This window comes from Lepidochelys olivacea, assembly GCF_965140295.1.
Source record: "Lepidochelys olivacea isolate rLepOli2 genome assembly, chromosome: 7".
Taxonomy (NCBI): domain Eukaryota; kingdom Metazoa; phylum Chordata; order Testudines; family Cheloniidae; genus Lepidochelys; species Lepidochelys olivacea.
Window position 1 is genome coordinate 5,978,463 of NC_140417.1, and position 24,021 is coordinate 6,002,483.

General features: G+C 42.5%; 1 protein-coding gene across 4 annotated transcripts in view; it reads right to left on the minus strand.

Moving 5' to 3' along the window:
• PRICKLE2 (prickle planar cell polarity protein 2) overlaps window positions 1–24,021 on the minus strand; it is a 202,258-nt gene that overhangs the window by 39,190 nt on the left and 139,047 nt on the right. For 3 of the 4 annotated variants that reach the window (XM_084634184.1, XM_084634186.1, XM_084634185.1), the window contains 2 exons: window positions 17,313–17,496; window positions 355–468 (listed from right to left, as the gene is read on the minus strand). In XM_084634184.1, the coding sequence (XP_084490310.1) occupies window positions 355–468; window positions 17,313–17,496 (298 nt within the window). Of the gene's footprint in view, window positions 1–354; window positions 469–728; window positions 840–17,312; window positions 17,497–24,021 lie in introns of those variants that run through there. The other variant, XM_084634187.1, reaches the window with a different exon arrangement.

Consider the following 24,021-nt stretch of genomic DNA (forward strand, 5'->3'; position numbering starts at 1 on the left):
AGAATTGGATACTTGCTATCGAATGCTGTAGGTTGGTTTAAAAGGTTAGGCTTTTAAATTCTGGAGGAGTTTTGCATAAGGGAGCTTACAGCAATCCGTGACAGTGAAAGGCACCTGGCCATACCATTTTCATAGCACAATATTCCAGACAGATGATAGAAAACATAAAAGTTTATTGGTTCTTTTTAAAATGAAATCAAGAAAACTCCAACTGAAAGCTGCAGTAATGTAGCAAGATTCTTTCAGTGGATCGGCTAATCATGACACCAACGCTAAATCAAAAAGGTGCATTCCCCTCAACACCAAATATGATATATTGCAATGTTTAAATTACGGTATTTTTAAACCACTCACCTCATTGTCATGCGGCGGCAGCTGGTGCAAAAGCTGCTTAATGCGCAATTTCTCTCCAGGACTGTTCACGTAGGGCACTTTGTCTTCCGGGAGGCAACTGTAGTACTGATGAACCTAAACATTAAAGAAGGTACTGCAGTACAATGCCTTGATTGGCTTTGACACATTCTCCTCAACTGACAGAACAAAACACTCGGAGAGCAAGTGGTCACTAAAAATGAAAGGTGCAAATGGACAAAAAATGCTTTTAAAGTTAAACCATCTGCTCTTCTATATATGGAAACAAAGCAACTCAGTTTGTTTTTAAAGAGAGAGATAAAGAGGAGACAGCAGGAGTTCCATGTCTAACCTAACTCTCAGGGGTTGTTCTTTACCGTTTTCTCTGTTAACGTCCATACTGTTAGCATGTTTCCCTTGGCCGGGAGAATGTGTTAGCATCTGCCTTTGCAACAGAGGTTAACAATGCTACTCCCTGGCACCCAATGTGTTAATGGGTACTTTAGCCTCCACCTACTCTGAAACCCTCAAGGTCTTTTCTGTAACAATTTGTGAAAATAATCAGCAGATAGAACCTGTTGGAAGGCTTGTTTTTCTCTCCAGTCTCCGAGTATATAATTAAAACAATTATTTAAAGTACAGCACGGTGGAGCGCAACGTGCCCGCCTCCTAGGAGATTGTGCCCGCCTCCTTGGAGATCCTCTGTGTGTGTGTGTGTGTGTGAAATACACGCACAACTCCAGCTCATCAGTCGTCTGGCTGATACTGGGGCTTGGGTGAGGGCTTGCTGGCTGAGGCTCAACTCATTGGAGCCTGTGGTGATGTTTGAAGGCTTGGGAAGAGCACCCAGAAGGTTTGACAGAAATTAAATTGTCCCCCTTTGGCCAAGGGAGCGCGCCCACTGGTCAGCTCTGAAAATTGCAAAGAATCAGCTGTAGGTAGATACTCTGATGGCAGATGGCTCTCTTTAATCTGTGCTTGGCTACAAGGGTGTGGATCTCAGCACGGCTCCTCGTTCCTTCGCCACCTGGAGGTTAATCTCCCGCTGTGCATCTCTACTTTACGATACCGTAGAAATTTAATCGAGAGCAAGATGTAGCTGCCTGCTAATTTAGCAGGGCTTCGCTCAGACAGTAGCTTCCCACCAGGTCCCCTGTGGAATTTAAGATGGGTTTGGCCTATGAAATACCAAGGGATCTGATCTTCCTGAGACAGTACCTCTCCCCTGGTGCCAGCCCACTGCAACAGCAACTAGGGCTGCGGTGCCCCAGCTAACAAGATCTTTCAAAGGATAGAAACTAGGGAGAGGGTCCTTCACCCTGGAACTCTCTATCCCACTGGTGCTTTCAGGTGGCTGCTGCCCGACTTACCTCTTCTCCTGGGGGCCTTTTCCCAAAGGGTGAGTGAGGAATGTGGAATGCACGGCCAGTGGAGTCCAATTTATATTTTTAGAGTAGGAGAGGTTTGGGGAAGATTTTTCACCCTTCAGGTGGCCTGCCTTCCTCTAGCCCCTAAAGCACTTATGGACACCCCACATCCCAATCACCGAATGGGGGCAGAAGGCAGGAGCCATAGCATGTTAAGGGGGAAAACTGGCCAGCATACCTAAGGGACTGACCTCCAATGAGGGTTGTGCTTCTGAGGGCTCGTTCACACATGGTTCACACATGGAATAGCTACTGTACTTTAAGGTCACACCCTATCTTAATCTGAAACAACTTTCAAAAGTCACTTTTGAAAATCTCCCTCAGCCTGTTTTATTCCGGAGTCCTTATCTGAAACAAGCCTAATCCTCCAATCCTCCCATCATTGCTTTCATACTGATGGTGAGTTTTTTACATGCCTCCATATTTATTTTTGCCCTGCTGATGGCAAGGGGCTTACATGCAGTATGGACTGCTGGATTCCGAGAACCCATTGGGCAATATGCAATGATCCAAACAGATGGCACAGAATTCATTTCACTAATGCAACAGATAGACAACCTTCTAGTGTGGAAACCAGAAAAGAAATGGAAAGTTCCAAATAACTCTTATTTAAAAATAATAAATCAAATACTAAATACAATAATACTTACTTTCCATTTATAGAGCATCCTTCATCCAAGGATATCCAAGTACTTTACAAACAATTAAGCCTTACAACACTGTGCCAGGTAGCAAATACAACCCCTTTAGGAAGGACTAACTGAAGCGTACAGATGTTAACTGATTTATCCAGGGTCACGTAGCTAGTCGGTAGCAGAGTTACTTATACATTCCAGCAGGAGCTCTGACTGCCAGACCTTTCATCTAAATGCTGGGCTATACCACCCTCCATATTACTGAGGTCTGCTGATTTCCAATCAAGTGTCTGTACCGATAGCTTAGCCTCTTTGCTCTATATCACCTGGGCTCAGATTGTTGTAAATGAAGATCTTATGCACAATTTGTCCTTGAAGTTGAAGGAGTCCAGAAATAATTTCTTCTTGACTAGCTGCCAAATTACATTATGTTGTTCAGGTCCCCCAAGTAATGAGCTGTAAGACACACATTGTATGCTAAAGGAGCTACGGATCTAATGCAGGTCTGCACTCTGCTATCTGGTAACTAGGTGTTTGTTTCCTGGCCATCAGACAGACAGATGTGTGCGTATGGCCATTAGTGTTTCCTCTGGGAATTTTTCCATTTCATCTCAGGAGGCCCGCTGGAGCCAGCTCCCATAAATTTAGCAAAATATTTCTGTAGGGATGGGCAAATTAATTTGGAAAACAAAACAAAATAAAACAAAAATAGCAGGCCCAGACCTGCGCGGCATTGCCTAAAATGAACCTGAAACATTCTGTCATATTCAGATCAGCTTCGGCAGGCCTTCCACGCGGTATCTGTCAATCTGCAGAGTCAGCGGAAGGACTGTCCTCACGAAGACATCTGTCTGTTCCCTATGAGTACTGACCCTCCTCCCTGGTAATGCCTTGGGACCGCCATATGATCCATCATGTGGGATTTTGCACAGTCATATTTCCCCTGGCTGGTGTTTTTGCTTGTATTTGCCCAAAGGACCAAATCCTTGCCCCAATGGGTACACTCTAACAATGGAAAAACAGAGCGATTGTTATATATTGATGCCGTTAGTGGCCACAATGCGCTAGGTGCTTTCTAGATGTTCAAGAAGGGATGGTCCCTTTCCCAAGGAGCTCATGGGTTAGGGACGCAGAGACAAGTTGGGGGAAAGGGAACAATTAAGGTTATTTTTTAAAAAAGCTTGCTTGATTCTCAGGAGGTAGCATAGCAGGAATGAGTCTTTAACCATGGTCAGCACCTGCATTCTGCCCTCCCTGCACATCTCCCATGCTAATGACTGACGCCTGGAAGAGAAATGGATGAAGTGGGGAAAGCATGAATAGAGGCCATGGGAAGATTGGGCCATGGCAAGGGTTCCACACCAAGACACATGGACATCGTCCTGCCCTGGAACACCAGGAGGGTCTCTGGAATGTCAGCTTCCTGAGTTCGGGGAAAATCTGGATACTCACAACCTGTCTTATAATTGCTGATTTTGTGAGTGTGTGTGTAAGAACCAAACCAGAATCCAGCCCTTGGATGCCTTTTGTCTACTGTTTTTTTTTTAAAAGGAAAAATATAATTTGTTTATGGCTTCTGTAGCAAGGAAATGGAGCTGCTTTTTACCTTGTGCATTTATACAAGGGCCGGTCTACACTACCGCAGTCAATCGATCTAACTTACGCAATTTCAGTGACATGAATAACGTGACTGAAGTCGACGTAATTAGATCCACTTACCGCGGGGGCTACACTGTGCTGTGTCGACGGGAGAGCATCTCCCGTCAACTTCCCTTACGCTTCTCGGAGAGGTGGCGGACACAAATCGAAGGGAGAGCGCTCTCCCATCGATTTAGTGTGTCTTCACCAGACCTGCTAAATTGACACTCACTGCACAGGTTGCAGCACTGCGGATCTACCAGTAAGTGTAGACCAGCCTTAAGTGAAGGGTCCCAGCTAGGTATTAAGGGGGGAATCCTTCCCCGGCTTCCAAGGGCAGGGAGGGCGCCCTGACAGTGGACCTGGTGCGTGAGGTTCCACTGGGGGTCCTCCATTGAGAAGGTTGTGCAGGCGATGGACTCTGGCTCTCTGCACACATGGAGTACAGCTCTGTGCCCCAATGCAAAGGAGAAGTTGCATCGGAGCTAGGAATATTTCCTATGCAAATCCCACCCACCCCCATCTTCCTTGCTGTGGTGGGGACTTAATACACATGCAAAACTGTAGGTTGCCGCAGCAACTGTGGAAGTGGCGGAAGAAAGATTCCTTCCCCAATGCACCCCTCAGCGATCTGACGTGGGCACAGGACTGAATTCTCTTCCCTAGGATTGGGACAATCACTGAGCCATGGAGCATTCATGGCTGTGTAGAACAGGTGCTGTCTGTTTCTGTCCTACACAAGTTTTTTGCAGATCATATAGTGTTTAACACAGAGATTGAAGTCCCTTTATCTGAGGAATTATTGAGTAGATCTGGGCAATATTTTGTGTGCGCGCCACGTAATTGGCTGAAAAATGCAGCTGAGGGACGACCAAAAGTGTTCATGAATTCGGATTGAATTTGGTGAATAGTTTTGGCTGCAAAAAATGGGGGGAAAAAATCAAAATAGTCAAAACATTTTGACTTTTCATTCCAAAATGATATTTTGTTTAGAAATTGAGCTAGATTTAACTTAAAAGGGGGGGGGGGGGAACACTCCTGAAAATGAAACAAAACGTTTCATTTTGGGTTGGAAAAATTTTTGTTTTTATTTCAGAGAGAAACATTTTTAAATGGTCATTTTGGATTGACCTGAAGCAATTCCCCCCATCTGGATTTTCTTGGTGTGGCCACTGAACCAACATATCCGTTATTTGCCCAGTTCTATTACCGATATGTTGGCCTTGCTGGGTCCTGACAGACTGCTCCGAGATTCAGCCAGGTTGCAGCTGGAGAGCATAAAGCATTGTCTCACCAAGCCTGAGACAAATTCACGTGTGTGAAAGAGCATGTCACCTTTGATGGCAATTCTCTCTCCATACAGAAGGTTCACACAGTGGTAGGGGGAAAAAATAGTTTGGAAATAAATGGGTTTTCAACTTAGAGCAAATGTGCCAGGAAATGAAAGTTTATACCAAAGAATATGACAAATCCTTGGTGTTAACCAACTTCAGAAGCTGTCACAGTTCTCTATGTTTAGTCTATTGTTTAGCTGTTTACTGTACCCTTAATGGGTACTATCTATCAATTCACAGCTGGATAGGGAGTCTAATTTAATGGTTACAGGGACTGTGAGGCAGGAATCACGTGTTCTATTCTTGGTTCTGCCACACGAAAGTGAAGAGTTTCAACAACATCCATTAATTTGGTGGGGGGGGGGGCAAACCGAGATACCTGGGGCCTGATTTTCAGAAGCGCAGCAGTCTCGTTGAAAACTTTGTTTTTCTGGAAAAATGGCATTTTTGATTAAACAAAAAAATCTTTCAGGGAAAGCTTCTGCTTTCTGTGGAAAACTTCAACTTTTAATTGAAAAACCTAAAACATGTCGGTTTTCTTTTTCTTTCTGACAAAACGTCAGAATTATTCACAGACTCTCCCCTGGCCCATTTTCCAAACAGCTCTAGTGCAAAACACCCGCAAGTCTGTGATGTCAATGAGAACAGTGAGTATTCAGCGCTTCTGAAAAGCAGGCCCTACGGTAATACTAATAAATACTAATAATAATGAAGGAGAATTCAAGATGGGTATCACAAATAAGTAGAGATGTCTGAAAAATTTGTTCTTTCCAAGTCTCAGTCTGTTTAACTGTGAAATGGGTATAATGTCATTTGTCGGCACACAGTGAATCATTATACTTTTAATTCATCGTGTGTAAAATACAGATGGAAGATGCTATGTAAGGACCTAATTCAAAACCCACAGAAATGAATGGGAGTCTTTCCACTGACTTTTGCAGGCTCTGGGGGAGCCCGAAATACATATAAGATTTGATTACACCACAGAATCATGTTGTAGCGTAACCCAAATAATTTTTTTTACTGTTAACTATTTTTAATTACTACACTATTCAGTACTTTTGCCACATACAACACAAAAATTCAGTTTTGTGTTATTTCTCTTTGTAACAACCTCCTTTATCTGTAGCTATTTTAGCAAGCACTGTTATAATTCATAGTCTCTCGAGGAGGCTAAATTAGATTTCACTCTGAATTAATCTGTGTTCATCTCTCCTCCGTGCCTTGTGTCCAATTTGAATTAGATTTACTGTGAAGGAATTTACAAGATCTCAGGCCAAATCCTAATAAAAGTTAACCCACGTCACAGACCCCAAGATACAGCCTGGACCAGTAACATGACCGTAATGGAATAGAAAGGCATTGTAGGGTGGGACCCAGGAATACCGGCAAGGCAAGGGGAGTAGCTCCAACGGGTCTGGTCTTGCTTTTAAGGAGGTCTCTCTCTCTCAAATTCACAAAACAAGCGAGGAAAACAAGACAAAATGAAAGATATTGGTCTTTATACTCATCGTTCTTTCCCCAAAGTATTTGAGTCTCATCTTCCCGCATCCACCTCAAAAAGTAGATCAAACAATATACATTTTAAAGAAGATATTTACTAGCAAAAAAGCTAGTAAGTATTTTGGAAATTAACAGCTCCTTCAAGAGAAAAAAAAATCCTTGTAAAATGAAATTAGGAAAAAAATTCTTTAAAGTTGAGCCAACTCTATTCAATTAATTGAGGGAAATAATTACATTAGTACACAAATGCTTGTATGTTTTCCAGTCTTATTAGTTCTGGGGGTGTTTTCAGTTTAATTCCTCAGTTTCGAAGTTTAACCTTCAAACTCTGAATAAATGATAACTTCAGATTCCTTTGGTGAATGTATTTACTTCTAGTGACTAAGTATGCAGAACCTCTTTCAGAAAGAAAAGGTTGCACACACTGCAGGGATTCAGTTGTTTGTTTGACAAAGACATTCCATGGGCAAGGAATTGGGAGCAGCATCGGCTGTCCTTTTGCCTTGAGCTGCTGCAGCAAAGTGGGGCTCAGCCATTATTTTCCGCCCATGACAAACTCTGGATGGTATCTGAAAATCTGAGGTTGCGTGTTTAGAACTATAATCTGCATCAGCTGTTCTAAAAAATAATCGCTCTCATGTTTCTCCAGCCACATTCCAGTGAGACCCTCTTATTTACTTATTTCTCATTAAAATGTCAGTCTGGGATCTGATTACTCAAATTGCCAAAATAAAGCCCTTTTTACAGTTCAGACTATTCCTCTGCTTCGGTTTCATTGGGAGCATTGTAGCAACAACCATCCGAAATACAATTCCACAACATAAATAACTTTTTAATATTTAAAAGCTTTATTGCTCTTAAAACATAACACAGGGATACTGATCTCCCTCTTTGTTTTCCATCCAGATAGCTGCATGGTCTTCATTACTGCAATATCCGAGCCTTCAATACCAAAACCACAACTCTCTAACTCAGGGGCTACAGGAGAACTTGTTTAGCTGTGAGAAAGTAACAATATTCTAGTATCAGGACAACACAACTAAAAGAGATGTGATCACGTGTAGTGTGTTACATAGTTGGTATTTCCAACATCTCAGCTTCAACCCAGCCAGTCCCTAATGCTTTTCTTAGTATGTGATGCATGTTGCCAAAGCTGCAAGATCATTAGTGCAAGAAGCTTAAGTATCTGGGTTTGGTTGATATCAACACTGAACATGGGTTTTAAACAGCTCCCAGGCTTCTCTTTTGAAGGTGTTGTGCAGGTTTCCTTTGAGGACAAGGACTGAGAGACCAGATTTGGAGAGATCGCTTTGTGAAAAGTGGTAACTCATGGACAATAGGGTGTTTTTGTCATTTATCATTTTTCTGTGTGAGTTCATTCGAGAGCATAGTGTTTTTCTGGTTTTACCCACATAGTTGTTGTTGGGGCATTTAGCGCACTGGATGAGATACACCACAGGTTGTGATTGGCATGCATAGGAACTGTGGATCTTGAAAGATCTGTTGTGGGGGGTATTGATCATCGTACCAGTGGAAAGATTATGTCTGCATGTTTTGCATCTGTTGTTCTGGCAGGGTCTGGTACCACTTTGCGTTGGTGTGTCCCAGTCTGTGGGGAGCTTGCTTCTGATGGTGAGGTTCACTCATGTGCTTAAAGTCAAACACATGCTCAAGTCAAACACATGCTGGAAATGGCCCAACCTGATGATCACTTTAGATAAGCTATTACCAGCAGGACAGTGGGGTGGGAGGAGGTATTGTTTCATATTCTCTGTGTGTATATAAAGTCTGCTGCAGTTTCCACGGTATGCATCCGATGAAGTGAGCTGTAGCTCACAAAAGCTCATGCTCAAATAAATTGGTTAGTCTCTAAGGTGCCACAAGTACTCCTTTTCTTTTTGCGAATACAGACTAACACGGCTGTTACTCTGAAACATGCTCAAGTGCTTCCTTGGATCATGGCCAGCGCACTCAGAACTTTGCAGGATCTAGCCCTATGCAAACTAAAAGCATTAGGTATATAACTGGGTGTGGATCTGCAGCATATTGTTCCATCAGGAGTTACTGAGAGGCACATACTTATATCCCGCACAGAGCTCTGTGCAAAATCCATGAATGTCAGCAGTCAGTCAGGGAGCAGGATGCATTGAAGTCCACCAGTGACAGCGGGATGATGAGTCACATCTTACCTATGAGTAATCAGGGGCCAGGAGGGGACTCATGAGAGAGCTAGCATTGCTGCAGGATTTGCTTATGCAGCAGAGAGCTCCTGGTTCTACAGTCCTATCTGGGAACATAGGAAATTCTTATCCCTCCTCACTGTAAGTGAATGGATCATGTCGGCATGCAGAGCTGTTTACATAATGAGGTGCGGGGCCGTTTCTGCTGGTACATGTGTGTGTATGTGAAATCCACTTGTGGCCTCATCTCATGACCCTCTGTGTGAGAGCTTGAAAACGAACATTGGCTTAAGTGGGAAGAATGCAGCAAACAGTTTAAACAAGTCTGCACTGGCTTGAACTAGCAGAGCTGCTTCTGCAACTCATCTGGCAGAGCACTTAAAACTCGGGGATCCAGGTTCTAGTCCCTCTCTGACTTCTCCCTGAAAACTAGCTTATTAAATGGCCTTTTTACAAGATGGTTCATGGACTTTAATAGTGCGTGTTTAAAACGGACATACCTCTAAAGAAATGAACACTGTTTTCTTGCTGTAGTTGGTGTTTATATTTATATGATTCAGACTGGGCTAAATTTAAAAAAAATACCTCCAGAATTTTGCATGTGCCCTTATTTACATGTCCATGGAACAGAATTCTACAACTTCGATACATGAAAATTACAGCATCTGCAAACTTAGAGGAAGGGTTAAAATCTCTCTGAAAATTTGGCCCATCATGTATCATATAATATTCATGGGGAAACAATATATTTCGATAAACAACCTTTGTATTAAGTCAACACATATACAGCTAGTCAGATACCACAGACAGATGACTAGTACTTACTATTCGTAGTAGTCGTACTACAGTAATGTCTAGGTTCCCCTCCGTGAGATCGAGGCCCATGTGCAAGGCACTGTACATACACATAGTAAGAGAGAGACCCTGCCCTGAAGGGCTAACAAGCTCAACAGACAAGACAGAAAGGAGGTATTTATATCCTCCATTTTACAGATGAAGAGCTAAGGAGCAGAGTTTAAATGACTGGTTTACGATCACACAGAAAGTCTGTGTCAGAGTCAGGAGTTGAACCCAGATCTCAACTCCCCGATCCAATGGCTTAACCAGAAGACCATCCCTTCCCTTACCTGATTTCTGTCCAGGGCTGGGGCTGGGGCTGGACACTATAATTAAATCCAAACTAGGAAGGCAAAACATTTTGTGAGTGCAATTATTTTTCTAGTTTAATACATGAAGACTGGATTTTGGCGTGAGCCTCTGGAATCTCTCCACTTAATTTCCTCCCTAAACATTCCATACTGGGCTGAACCATTGTTTCGGCTCAGAGAGACAGAGTGTGTATGTGGGGGGTAAGAGGACATGCACAGGGGGGTGAACTAGATTTGGCTAACAAGTGTGGAAATGGACCTAGCGATAAACACACAGAGAACAAATAAAAACTCATATAAAATTGGGGAGCGACCACAAACAATCTGACTAGCTAATGGAGCCTAGCGGCGATCACGCAGGAAGAATTAATAAATCTCTTTGGCAGGAAAGAAATTATATTAAAAGAATCCTTGTATGTTTGTTAGTATTTAAAACCACATTAATCCATATTATAATTGAGGAACACCAAGGTGTGCATATAATCCCATGCCTCCGGCGCTGGAAATCATTCTGTCTTTGATTTTAAGCCTCACGGTACAAGACAGGTGTACTCGTGTAAGGTGTATCGTAGATGAAAATCCTAGGTGGGATGAGAACGTCATCACCGTATAAGTCTAGATGCACCCTCAAGGGCCCTTAGAAACCGGGGCTTTAAAATTCTGGAGGTCTAATGGCAAAGCACAGGTAGATCTGAATTGTCTGGATGTACATCACGGGCCAGATTCTCAGCTACTGTAAAATCAGAGGCCCTTTCTCCCCCATCAAGACACCCAGGACTGCAGAGAGGGTGGCTTAGGAGCAAATGGGGACCCCTCAATATACCAATTTATACTAGCTGAGGATCTGGCTCTTTTTATGGGGATTGCTCAGAACTCTTGTTGGCAAATCAGAATTCTGCCACGTTTCTTAGTCAATCATTATCCGGCGGTGTTGTTCCTGTTGTCTTTCCAGTCATATGTAAAGGGACAGAGACAGGTGAAAAAAATTAGAGTTAAAAAATCCCTTTGTTACCAATGACCCCAAACACTTTTCGCTGGTTTTACTTCTTCAACGTCTCTTGGCATGGATGGCAGCCGTCGATGAGTCAGTTTCAATGGTGTTCTACTCACAATCACACTCAGTTTCTCATGCTCTAGTAGAGCTCTGCAAGGCTTGGTTTGCAAACATTCTTTAAGCAAGCTGACTTCATTGGCATTGCAGAAAAAGAATGAAATTGGGGAAAAATATCTACTAGGGTTAGCTGTTGTAAAAGCCTGGGAGGGAGACAGGAAAGGGACAAAACCTCAATGTAGCCTTACAATGACCCTTTAAGATCACTTGTAAAAACGATTAGCAGTTGTTTTATGCTGGGATCTACCAACTCACTGCACCAAAACCTCTCCTAACAGCGCTAAAATCCCAGGAGCCACCAAGAATTGGGATAATCATTTACTGCAGGTACCGTAATTGGCATGTTTAGAAATCCACCGGAGAGCACCAACTGAGAATTCATTTGTATTTACAGTACATGCAGTAGCATATAACACTTGGCGCCACACTGTAACATGCAAAGCTAGCAGATGTTGCATGCTGAAATAAAGCTCCAGTACAACGTTAGACTGAACACTGTGGAATGTGACAATTTTAATTTCCCTGTCCTTGATATTCCCCTGCTTCTTCCTCTGCTGTCCAGTACACATACACTTCCAGTTTCAAAACATGTGAACTGCTTCAGATTAAGTTTAAAGAAAAGAAAAATAAATGGAGAACTATTAGCATCTGGTTTCTGATGTAATAGTTTATACAAACAAGCTGATTAACTCTGTGATAGTACAAGTCAGGGAAGGGAACTTCCACAAGAATCAAGCTGCACCAGCCATTTCCATCAGCTAAAGAGAATCAAATCGATCCCACTGAACAATGGGTCGGATTCTCTGCCTTATCATGATTACATTCAGCGAAGCAGAGAGAGGCAGGCACCATGAACAGGGTTACTGGTCCCTGATTCCCAGCACAGCAGGTTAGAGGATGAGACAATAAAACTTATAGAGACATATAGAGACAATAAAACATATTCCAAGTAAAACAAATCTATGAATCTAGAGCGTTGTGAGGCTACTCTAATCTGTGCCAGCTGGCAAAGGGCCCTGAGGGAACATCTGTCAGAACACAGCATGCCCTGGCCACTTCTATTGTCTGCCACTAACACATCCGCTGCATCAGGGGCTGTAGCGAGGGTGACCTGGTTACACTGGCCTTTTCTCTGTTGGGAACACCCCAACAATGTGCAATCTTCAGCTAGGGGGATGGGGTCTGTTCCTTTTGCACTACCTGAGCAATGCACAGGTAGCAAAGCAAGGCAGAGCATCTAAAAATACATTTTCCTTCTCCTGTATGCAAAGCTGCAATAGCTGACAAGTTTAATTTAGTGGGTAAGTCTGTGAATTTGACTAAAACTATAGGAGACCCTTGGCTGTTCTTTGCCCTACCGTTTAACGGCTAGACTAGCTACTGCTGTAGCTTGAGGGTATTATAAACTAGGCCTCCTTCGTATACGTCGAGCCAAAGATACAGAACAGAAGCCACTGAATGTATTAACTATTGAATAGATTCTCTGTGACAGCTGCTCATTTCACACCACGTTGCAATGCTCTCAAGGCCAAGATTGCAGTGTTCGTTGTAGAAGAAATTGGTCTCATGACCCTTCGCACTATTAATATTACCGTAGATCATATTTTTATAACTTTTAAGGGACTTGTCCTGAGCAATTGTAATATCAACAAAAGAGATTACATTATTTTGCTATATAAAGGGGGTTTGAGTCTGGGAATGACAGGAAACCCAACTGGAGGTTATGGGGCAGTTGAAAGAGAGGACCACTAACTACGATCATTTGTTCAACTTACAGAACATGCCCATCACACCCCCTTATCTCATATTATTGAGGCACAGTACAGATGCCACCATTAAGACGGTGTAAAGCTTTTGGCTTTGACGGGGCTTTTAAATATCTCTGTAGCTCAGTCTGCACAACATTTCTGAAAAATATGAACCACCACTGATGCTGCTTTGAATTTCAAAAGCCATTGGGAGAGCAAACAAGCTATAAACCCGCAAAAATCCCTCCTAGTCAAAAATGAAGTCGGGATGTTAAACCTTGATCTAAATTTCTCTAGCTAGCAAACCACAGCCCCTGGGAACTCCAACCCTCCCACGCTTCCCCCATAGTGTCCAACAATATAGAAACTACACATTTACAATTTTAAATGTATGCCCTTAATCGGACATACCCGCAGGGAGCCATGCGAAGGTTTAGCTAGCAGAGCACCAGCTCCAGCCAAGACTTTGGCTGCTGACACTGTCTCCCACGTTTCCTGAGTCAGCAGAGAGCGCTGGTCTGTAATTCCAATTTACTCGTCTCTATTGGCTTTTTAATACTGAGATGCAAAACACATACAAAAGTAACGAACTATGGATGAGCCTTCCCTAAAATGGTCCGTCCCTAACAATTCCACATACCCCTCACAGGCATGTGTGTGTTTTCCTTCACCTAAGAGATAAATTCCTTTCCAAGAAAAAAGACATTTTCAGATAATCTTATAAATCAGATGCTCATAGAGGCCTTGATCCATTGAAGTCTAATGGGCTTTGGATCAGGTCCATGAAGCAATTTCTTCCATGCCAACGTTCCAGTCTTTTGAAATTGGGACTTAAGAGCCTTTCTGTCATCTGAGATCAATCTTTTTCCACAGCTGAGGCCAAAGGATAGCCATTTTGTACAAGACTTTGTAGTCCCATGCATTGAACACCATCCTTTAGCTAATATGGTTTTAACCCAGCTGATGAACACAATTCTTATAGCATTATTTATAAAATCCTTGACCTCAAATTTCTATTACTGTTAAATAATGTGTGTCAAGTTACCAACTTGATTCTTACATGGTCAGCACGCATCATTTTCAAATTGACCATATTTGAACAAGTGGGCAAGAAGCCAACCCATTTTTGTCTGACTGCACTGACTCTCCTTTAGCTATACTTGTGGCAGCTTAGAGATGCATCCAATGAAGTGAGCTGTAGCTCACGAAAGCTTATGCTCAGATAAATTGGTTAGTCTCTAAGGTGCCACAAGTCCTCCTTTTCTTTTTGTGAATACAGACTAACACGGCTGTCACTCTGAAACTTAGCTATACTTAAACCTCTAGTTATAGACTTTTTGGACTATCAGAATTCAGTAATGATATATCGAAGCTGTCAAAACCCACTACTGTATTTGTGGACAAAGGATTTCTGAACTGGTTATACATGGGGATGTGACCTCACATTCATTCATAATTTCATCTACTGATGCCAAAGGAAAATGGAAACACTTTTTTTCTTGTAGACCTTAGATCTACTGTGGGAACTAAACAGAAAAAGGAAACATGGACAGAAGCAGCAGTTTAAACTAATTGGTCATCAGTGATGGATATTGGTCACCTTCTCCTCTGATAGCCTTCAAAGACTCTTAGTAAATTATTGTGTCTTACTGAGATGGAAGCTCTGTCTTCCAAGCATATCAAGAAACATATCCCCCTAGTCTTCCAGGGGATTATTTCCTAATGTACTCAGACTTTTTTTTTAAAAAAGAGATTTTAATAGAGTTGAAAATGGAAGAAAAACTCCCTCCAGCAGCACATCAGAGAAGTGCTATAGAAAAGTAACAAAAAACATGGAAACAGTCACTGTCTGCAAATCCGTATTTCAGTAGATTTACTCCAGATTCACAGAAGTGAATCCAGCCCAGAATGTGGCCCAATAGCCAGTTTAATGGCTGCCTTAGGCCTATGCAGTTGCATAAGACATAGTGCTTCCAGGGACTCCACATCATGTACACACACCTGACTTATCAGCCAGGAAGCCATGTGGCTGGCTGCAATTATGTATGACTCCCGTACCAGTGAGTTGCTGCAGAGACTGAATCTTCTCACCGAGCAACCCCAGTTCTGCCTGTTGGTAATTGTGCTTCACTCGACCTCCTGATCTATTTAGGGGGAATCGCCCAATGGTTTGGAACTTCACGAATGGACTGGGGCCAGAAGTGGGAGTCAGGGCCCAGCAGACAGGAGGCTGCAGGATGGGGGAAGCAACGGGTATCGTGTGTGTGGACTTAATTATGGCAGCAGGCCAGGGTCCCACTTGTTGCTTTTCCTAGGGAGACTGCAAAGTCTAGTACTGGCCTAGTTTTTCCACAGTATAGATGAGTCAGACCATAAGGCTGTGCCCTTAGAGGCCCATCGGAAATAGGATGGGTCCCAAAATGGCTCCTGGCTAAGATCAGCAGAAAATCTTTAAGCATCCATCTTAGCAACAGTGATTTAGGTTCACAGCACTAGACTTTGTTCGTTCACAGTACTTATGCTGTCTGTGTCATCTCCGTGGTGATTACAGCCAGACCTAGAGTTGCACATTTGTTCGTCTGAAGATCAAATAAGGTGGACCGAGAACCGTAACTAGAAAGTTAATATTCATGTCAAGGAGCAAAGTGACCTCAGAGAGAAGCATAAGCTAGAAACTAATGGATTAAAATGGATTAACCTGGGCGGTAATTCAGACTTTCAACATCCCCGGCAGCATTTTTAGATTACTCGCTTTAAAAGATCCTAAACCAATGCTCCATGCACATGCGTTATTTCTCAGGATGTGCCTGAAGTCAAAGCATCTTGGAAATACAACAAGCATCCACACAAGGGGCTGACCTCCATGTTCTTTTGGAGTATGTGCCACCATTATATTGGAATTTGGGTTCTTTTGACTCTAAATGTGTGTCCTCCGAGTCTCGAGTCTCGGGGAAGACACAAAGGAAATCTCTCACTGTGAAAGCTGAAAGAAAGGAATGTTAAATCTGAACTAGCCCAGCTAGAAGAAAGAAAAGGAGGACTTGTGGCACCTTAGAGACTAACCCATTTATTTGAGCATAAGCTTTTGTGAGCTACAGGTCACTTCATCGGATGTACTCCTTTTCTTTTTGTGAACACAGACTAACACGGCTGCTAGCCCAGCTAGATGGCAATAGATGAAATGTAAGGTGCCAAGGAGTTTAAAGCAGGGATTGAGCATTGCTGTAATGCTCGCAGAGACAAGAAGGAAAAATGCAACTGGATTTTCTCCAGTCCGACAGATAATATTTACAGCCTGTGGGTGCCAAAATATTTCAGGAAATGCCGAAGACTTTCGGAATAAAGCTAGGGAAAACAGAATTTTTAAAGACAGCTAATACAAGACTAAGAATATAGGCTTCCCACCCTATTTCAGCCTCCTTACATGATTTCAAAACGATCACCATAGCAATTATCAAGGCTAACCTCATTTCACAATCTCCTCTGGAAATTAAGCTTTAAGTCTAAAATGTAAAAGCTCAGCATAAAGGCTAAACAAATCAAGTAAACTGCAAGTAATCGAAATAAATGAACATTTTACACTGACAACATCCTGGGATAAATCCACCCTATTAATTTCCTATCTAGAAATATGCAACCTTCATTTTAGTCATTTGAGTGACTTTACCCGGTGAGTTATAGATAGTATCCCTGAGAAACCAAACCCATATGGGGAAAGTATGAGCATTTGTCCAGATCTTTAGAAGTGCTGGGTACTCGCATGTTCCTTTGGTCTTAATGCAGGAAGTCACACGATTACTTTGGTTCCTTATGTGTCATGATATATAGACTCCGTTTTTCTTAAAGAGGAGACATTAGAGAAAACAGCTACAATGACACCCCCCTCTGCCACCCCAAAAAGGGCAGGTTCCACATAGGGTGACCAGATAGGAAGTGTAAAAAATCGGGATGGGGGTGGGGGATAATAGGTGCCTATATAAGAAAAAGCCTCCAAAATTGGGACTGTCCCTATAAAATCGGGACTTCTGGTCACCCTAGTTCCACACAGCACAAGTCCCAGCTTTGTCTCACTTGTTTACCTAGGCCACAAGTATCTGGAACACTATACAGCACGCAGAGACATCTAGTGGCTGAATAGCATACTGCAAGTAAACATCTCCCACTCAACACCCCTGAATATCAGGCTAATTGTTTCTAAAGGAGAGTTTTAAAGCACATTTTAAAGCAAAGGTTTTACCTGTTCTGGTTTCAGCCCTGGAGGCACCCATGCATACTCTTCCAAGGCACAGCCTGAGTCATCATCAGATGTGGAATTCCTCTGAAAGTCAAACATGAGCTTGGTCACAGTCTTCTCCATCTCCAGAGGCATAACTGTTACAAAGTGCTCTTCTTGTGGGCACTTACAGTGAAGGCAAATCTTCCTGCAAATTGTGAAGAAACAAATCCAACTGTGAGTTTCATTTTGAAGAAGAAACAATCTGAGTGATTGCTGCCAATCAGCAAAGCTCAGATCCCAAACTATAAACACACACTCATTGGCAGCATGCCCCTGGCAATAAGCCAATTCATCCAGAGCAGTTTTCTAATTCAGTATTTATGTCTTTCCTGGGGGAAAAAAGTCCAGACTTGCTAAAACAACCCCAGAGAGTCAAGGACTGTATCAGATTGTTAAAGGTAGTGGGAGACAGAATTGTTTCCTCCTTTATGCTGAGAAATAAACTTCCACAGGGCTAATAAATAGGTGTAGAGACAGATTCTCAGCTAGTTTACACTGGGAGACCTGCAGTGACTTCAGATTGACACCAGCTGAGGACCTGTCCTGTCCTATTAAATATGTAAAATGTCAGGTGAAATGGAAAGATGGGAATGAAAAGTTCCTTTACCATTCTAACAGCATAAATTAGCTTTAAAATGGCATAAAACATATTATAATCTAAGCATTGTTAAATAAAAGGATGCTATGAAACACAATCCCACTGCAGTAGTCTCTCTTTCAATTACTTAGATTGTAAAGTCTTCAGGGCAAGAATCATGTTATATGCGTTTACACAATGGAGCTCCAATCCCTGACTGAGACCACCAGGTGCTACTGCAATACAAATAACTAGTCACATAACAACCTAACAGTTGCCATTCAGACACACACTAGTTTAATTCATCATGAGTGTCACCTTTTTTTAGCTCAGTAAGCCTGATCTCGCATCATTAAAGTCAAGGAGAGATTTTCCATGGTCTTGAATGGGAGCAGCAGGAAGCGCTAGGGAAAGGCCAAGAAGATACATAGTACAACCCCGTTTACCTGAACTGCTTCAAGGACATGAATCACATTCAGTGAATGGAGTGATGGGAGACTGTGTAACCAGGGAGGTTGCTGGGTATGATTCACACTGGGGGACTGGAATTTGGAGAAGAGGGAGTGGAGCTGGGATAAACTGGGTTGTTATGGGCGGTATGGGAAGATACAATGCTTTTCTGTAACGTGGCCTATCAGTGTGTGCTTTAAGTTTAATGTGTAAGACTCTGTGCTCACTTGCACTATTGACTTCAGCTATGATTTACACTACTGCAGCAGAGGGCAGATTCAAGCCTGCTATCTGTTACTCAGAAAACGATGAGGCAATACAGAAAACAAGGGAAGGAATGGGTTTACAGATTGCTGGTTTCTTTTGCTAGAATTTACAGCCAAGGAAAACCTGAAAGCAGGAACAGGTAGACTCTGTGGCCTTTTTATCCCAAACTTCCTTATTTCATTTTAGCCTTTGCTTCAAAGACAGCTAAGAATATTAGCAGTCTGATCCAGTTTTAGTCTAAATTTCCACTGAGCCCTTCCATAACACAAAAAATGCACTCTAGCAAAAGTCAAGAGGCTCCGTTAAGTCAAGCCAGGGAGATCTGCCAGATTTTCCCATTTCCTACTTTTCATCAAATCTAAAATACACACCGACCAAATGCACAGAATGCGTCTGGCTTGCATCCAGTCCATCAAAGGGGCTCAGTACAGCCTGTGGCTGTTACCTTAAAAAGTAATCAAGGCACAATTTCTTGTGAATACTTTAATTAATCAGCTACTGTGGAAAAACAGAGCAGTTGGTTTCACAACTGTTTCCATCACATTTTATGATATGATTAGAAGCAGCTCAACATGCAACAATGTGGTGGGAATAAATAATGTTTTTAAAGGCTAAGACTTAGCATTTCAGAATTTGATATGTATTCTAGCAGGGTTTAGTTCTGTTTTACAAAATTTAATTATCAGGATAGCAATCACGTTCTTCCAGCCAGCCAACACCACAATATTTAAAGCATTGGGAACGAACAAAATAAACTCCAATATCAGGGGCAAAATGAAGACAATGGTGAAGGCAGAGAAGAGAACCAGAACATATAGCAGCTCTCTCATTGACTGAATTCCTGGAGGTGTCTCTCAACAGAAGAGCAGTTAAAAGGAAAGAGCTTGTATTATAATCAGCAGATATTAAAGTAGCAGTAAAGTAAGCACAGTGGAAATGGGCTTTACAATCTCTCCCCATACTGCTCAAGTCATAAACATTGTCACTGTTCAGCCAATTGGTTATTACTAGTAGTAGGCTCTGATGCTACTTTTAATATTTTATATTCTTCCAGTTTACGTGTCACGGTCACCTCTCACCAGGGGCCTGATCCTACTCTCACTGAAATCAACAGCAATGCTCCCCCCATACACGTCAGTGGGAGTCGGAGCAGGCCCCAGTGTGAATGTTTAGACTGTTTTTCACTGTGGGCTTCTAATCACATCCATTCCGGAGGAACTGGAGTAGCTCACCCTGAAACCAGAACACTGTCATAGATCGGTCCGCCTTTTACACAAGGCACAGGATCGTGTAATTGTGACATCGTACGGACAGCAAGATGTTTGAAAGTACAAAAATTGTAACATTAAAAAAAAACCCCAATCTATGTTCACCCCAGTCCAGTGATAGGGACACAATATTGAATGGCACTTAACTGCCAAGAACGTGACTAAAGTTTTCAGTTGTTATTAAATGAGGTAAACTGGCCATTGATGATGATTGTTTTAAAAAAATGAGAGGCGGCAGCACAAAAAGATAAATGGTCAGTCAGAATCCTTGCTTTATCCTACCTTGGGTCTCATCACATCACTGATACCATGTCTATATACAACTCGGCTTGTGAGGAAAAAATCCAGGAAGCTTGTTCATACATAGCCTTGCTTCCTACAAATTTCAGGTATTAATTATTATTATGATATTTGTATTACTCGAGCACTCAGAAGCCCTAGTGCCGGACCCGCACCCCATTGTGCTAAGTGCTGTACAAATGCAGAACAAAAGGATGGTCCCCACTGCTGTTACCATACATGTACATGTTCACCCATTAAGGGATCCCGGCCGCAGACCTTCACTCTTACGGAGAGGACTCAGTTTATCCTGGGTGCAACTACACTAGATGAATTTGTCCCTTTCCTTAGGGATACTGTTCATTTCACACTGTAGTCTGTGTATTAAAAATAATCTATGAAGGGAGGATGTTTGGTCTCCCAATTACTGTGGGTCTGTGCAATCTCCTAGCAGGAAAACATCTGTATGTATAAAGAATGGTTCATATAATCAGAGGAGTTGGAGAGGCAAAGATTAAATAGCTTATCTAGTTCATCTCCCCAGCCATGTGGAATTGTTCTGGACACTGAGCCGTCTAAGGCTTTGTCCATCTCAGTGTTGAATGTCTGAGAGGATGGGACCTCTATCACTTCTCTGGGAAGATTTTACAGATGTCAAGATCTTGCCATCAGGGAGCTGAAGTTTCTACCTTTCCTCTCATTACACCATCCTAAACAACCCCACTCTCCAGTCTCTGACTCACTAGCATCTTGTCAACCAGTACACAATGATCGGTCAGACAGGGCTGCAGCCCTATCATTTTGTATAGAATGCCCTTGGGTCTGGTATCGCTGAACCATTACAATTTATTGTGTGACCATTTAATTGAAAGCTGAGAAAATAATATTTCTGAAAACTTTATTTTATGAATGTTGGGATTTGATGTTTCACGATGGCGAAACGCAACACCTTATGGGTACCTTTCTTTACTAAAATATAACCCCCATTTGTTCTCTATATAGGTAGACATATTTATCATTGTTTTATGAGTTTCTAGCCCAATTCAATTAAAAAATAATCTCCCTTAATGCAAATCTGATAGAAATGTGAAGATTCCAAACTTCACCTCTGAGAGATGAAACTGATGGGGCAAAGGCATGTCAATGATTGGTGTATTGTATTCTATGATTCTATGTATTGTAGGTGTATCTAATTATGCAGAAAGATGACGAAAATGACAAGACAGTGCCAGTATTATATTTGAAAGGCAAAAGGGACCCGATTCTGACTCTGGTTTCACACTGGTGTAATTCCAGTGACATCAATGGAGTTAGTTCTCATTTGATCAGAGTCTGGCCCCATGAATGCTCACCTCTGTGTACAGTATCACTAACACCATGTCCTTGCAAACCAAAGCAACTGGAACACTCATTGACCGTAGCAAAGATGGTATTTAGCCAGTTGTACATATGAGGTAAGAATATGAGAGTCTGGACAAGCTCGAGGTTCTTAGCTAGCACGCCAAATACATTACCATATAAAGAGTAAGGCAGAGCCTGCAGGTATAGCCATATATTTCACTGCGGGGTAAACCCATTAACTTCATTTTGTCCAGCCGGCAGCACTGACTTAACGATAGTGATGTTTTGATTAAGAAAGACTTTTATCTTTAAAGTTCTGGGCAGAGCATAACTTTTCCACACATGCAGAGGAACCCAAGGCTGTCTGAGAAAACAGTTCGTGCATTTGCTAAGGAGAAGAAAATTAAGCCAATCACTCAGCATCTTTCTAGAAATCTCATCTTCATTCCAAAGCAAGCCTTTTTGGTGTCAGTCTTTTAATAGTAGGGGTCTAATTCTGCCCTGGAATACACACATACAATCCCCACTGATGGCAGTGGGGGGAGGGGTTGCCAAATTGTGTTAGGGAAATGCTTGCCCTATGGTAATTTATATGATGTTAGAAGCTCATAAGTAGCTATTCTAACATGCTTTTTGATTTCAGAGATGCCTTTGGGAGACAAGTTCAACATGGCCAACCTCAAGCATTCAGAAACCATGAGTCAGCCCCCCCAAATCATGAGATTACCTTAGAAATCATGCGAGTTTTTAAAAAATAATAATTTGGGGTTCTTTTATTTACTTTCTGTTTGTTTTTTTTTTAGCCTTTCAGTTTCACCTTTTCAGGTTTTTCTGCACAACCCTGAGGACTAGAACTTTTTTTCTTCAAATGATAGCAGAGATCCTCATGGAAACACCTGACTCCAGGAAGTGGGGCTTTAAGAGAAAATTATCATAAGACTTGCAATAAAATCATGGGTGTTGGCAGTGCTGCGAATTCAAGAATGGGTGTGGGACCAACTGATGCAGGGGATTCGGGGAAATCTCAGGGTTTGAAAAATATTAATAGCTTGTGAAAGGGGAATAAAGAAAAGAGGAAGCAGGATGCCGACTGCTCGGCTACTGAAGCTTGAGCTACAGAACAGCCTTGGTGTTGCTATTCTATAAGGAGTTACACACTTGTTTGCCTTGCAGCAGGCCCAGGAAGGAGGGAGGTAAATAGGAAGAAAATACCATTTCCCGCTTTCATATTTTGTTGGAAAGAAGCCCTTGTTGAATTGACTTCACATGGTACCAAGATGTAACCTCCCTAAACGCATTGAAAAATTTGTTCTACCCGGGGTCAACAATTCATTTGACGAAGTCACAGGATGGAGGCATTTTATTTTCAACATCTGTCTTTCTGTTGTTTTCCTGGTGTAACTGCTGCTGCACTCTGCAGAGAAGGGACTAAACTCTGTTCTCAGTTACATCAACACTCTCCCCACTGGCCACAATGGAATAGCTGAATAGAATCTGGCCCGTGGGCTTCAAATTAAAGGGGACCTACTTGCCTCTCAGAAAAATAATCAACATTCATACAGTTACTGCACTGCAAGAATAGCTCAGACTGGCCTGTGGAGAACAAAGGCTCAGTGCAAGCTCTTTTGATAAGCCACGTTAACCCCACCACATTGTTGTACAGCTCGGCTGCCCCACGAAGATTACTGCAACAGTGAGCTGATGAGAACAAGAAGAGTAGAATTCGTAGCAACGATGGGCCCAATCCACAGAGTTTGGGAGCTGGATCCAAGCTCAAGGTTTGCAGCCAGGTTCCCAGTTTCTGGCACATCTGTGTTTCTCAGTGGCTTCACTGATCTTTTGTTATATGTTTGTACGGCATTTTGCACAAGGAGGCAGGTCTCCATCTCCATTGGAGCCTTTGAGGGCAGTGTTCTAATAGCAGCAGGGGAAAGATAATATAGGTGGAAGGTGCTTATCAGTACTAGGGAGTTATTAAGAGGATTGTAAACAGGCATGGTGCTTCATACAACATACGGTGAGACAGGATCTTTGCTCCCAAGAACCTGCAATGCCTTTTAATTGGATGAGCATAGGGCAGCACCTGCCACTCAAATGACAGAGGGGCAGAGAAGATTCATGAAAGGGGTGAGCTTGAAGGTGGGATGTGAAGAAGAGGCCACTTTACAAAACCCCTCCTAACTCACGCACTAGAGTCTGCCAGTGTGACTTCTCCCTGGACGGTGCAAATGTCGAGGGAAACCTGGCGGTGAAAATGAATCACCTGGTTGTGCCAAATTCTGTACTGCGCAGCTCAGGGCAACAGGATTTTATACCTCTTCCCAGCCTGTCATTATAGCAACCCTAGTAGCTCCTGCTGTGCTGAAAACCTTCTATTCTGCCCTGTCCTGGTTTAAAACCTTAATTTCCTGGCCAAAGTTATTTTCAAGGCACCATCCACCAGTTTTGTCATTTCTGGTAGCCTGCTGCATAGTCGCTGAATCAGTGC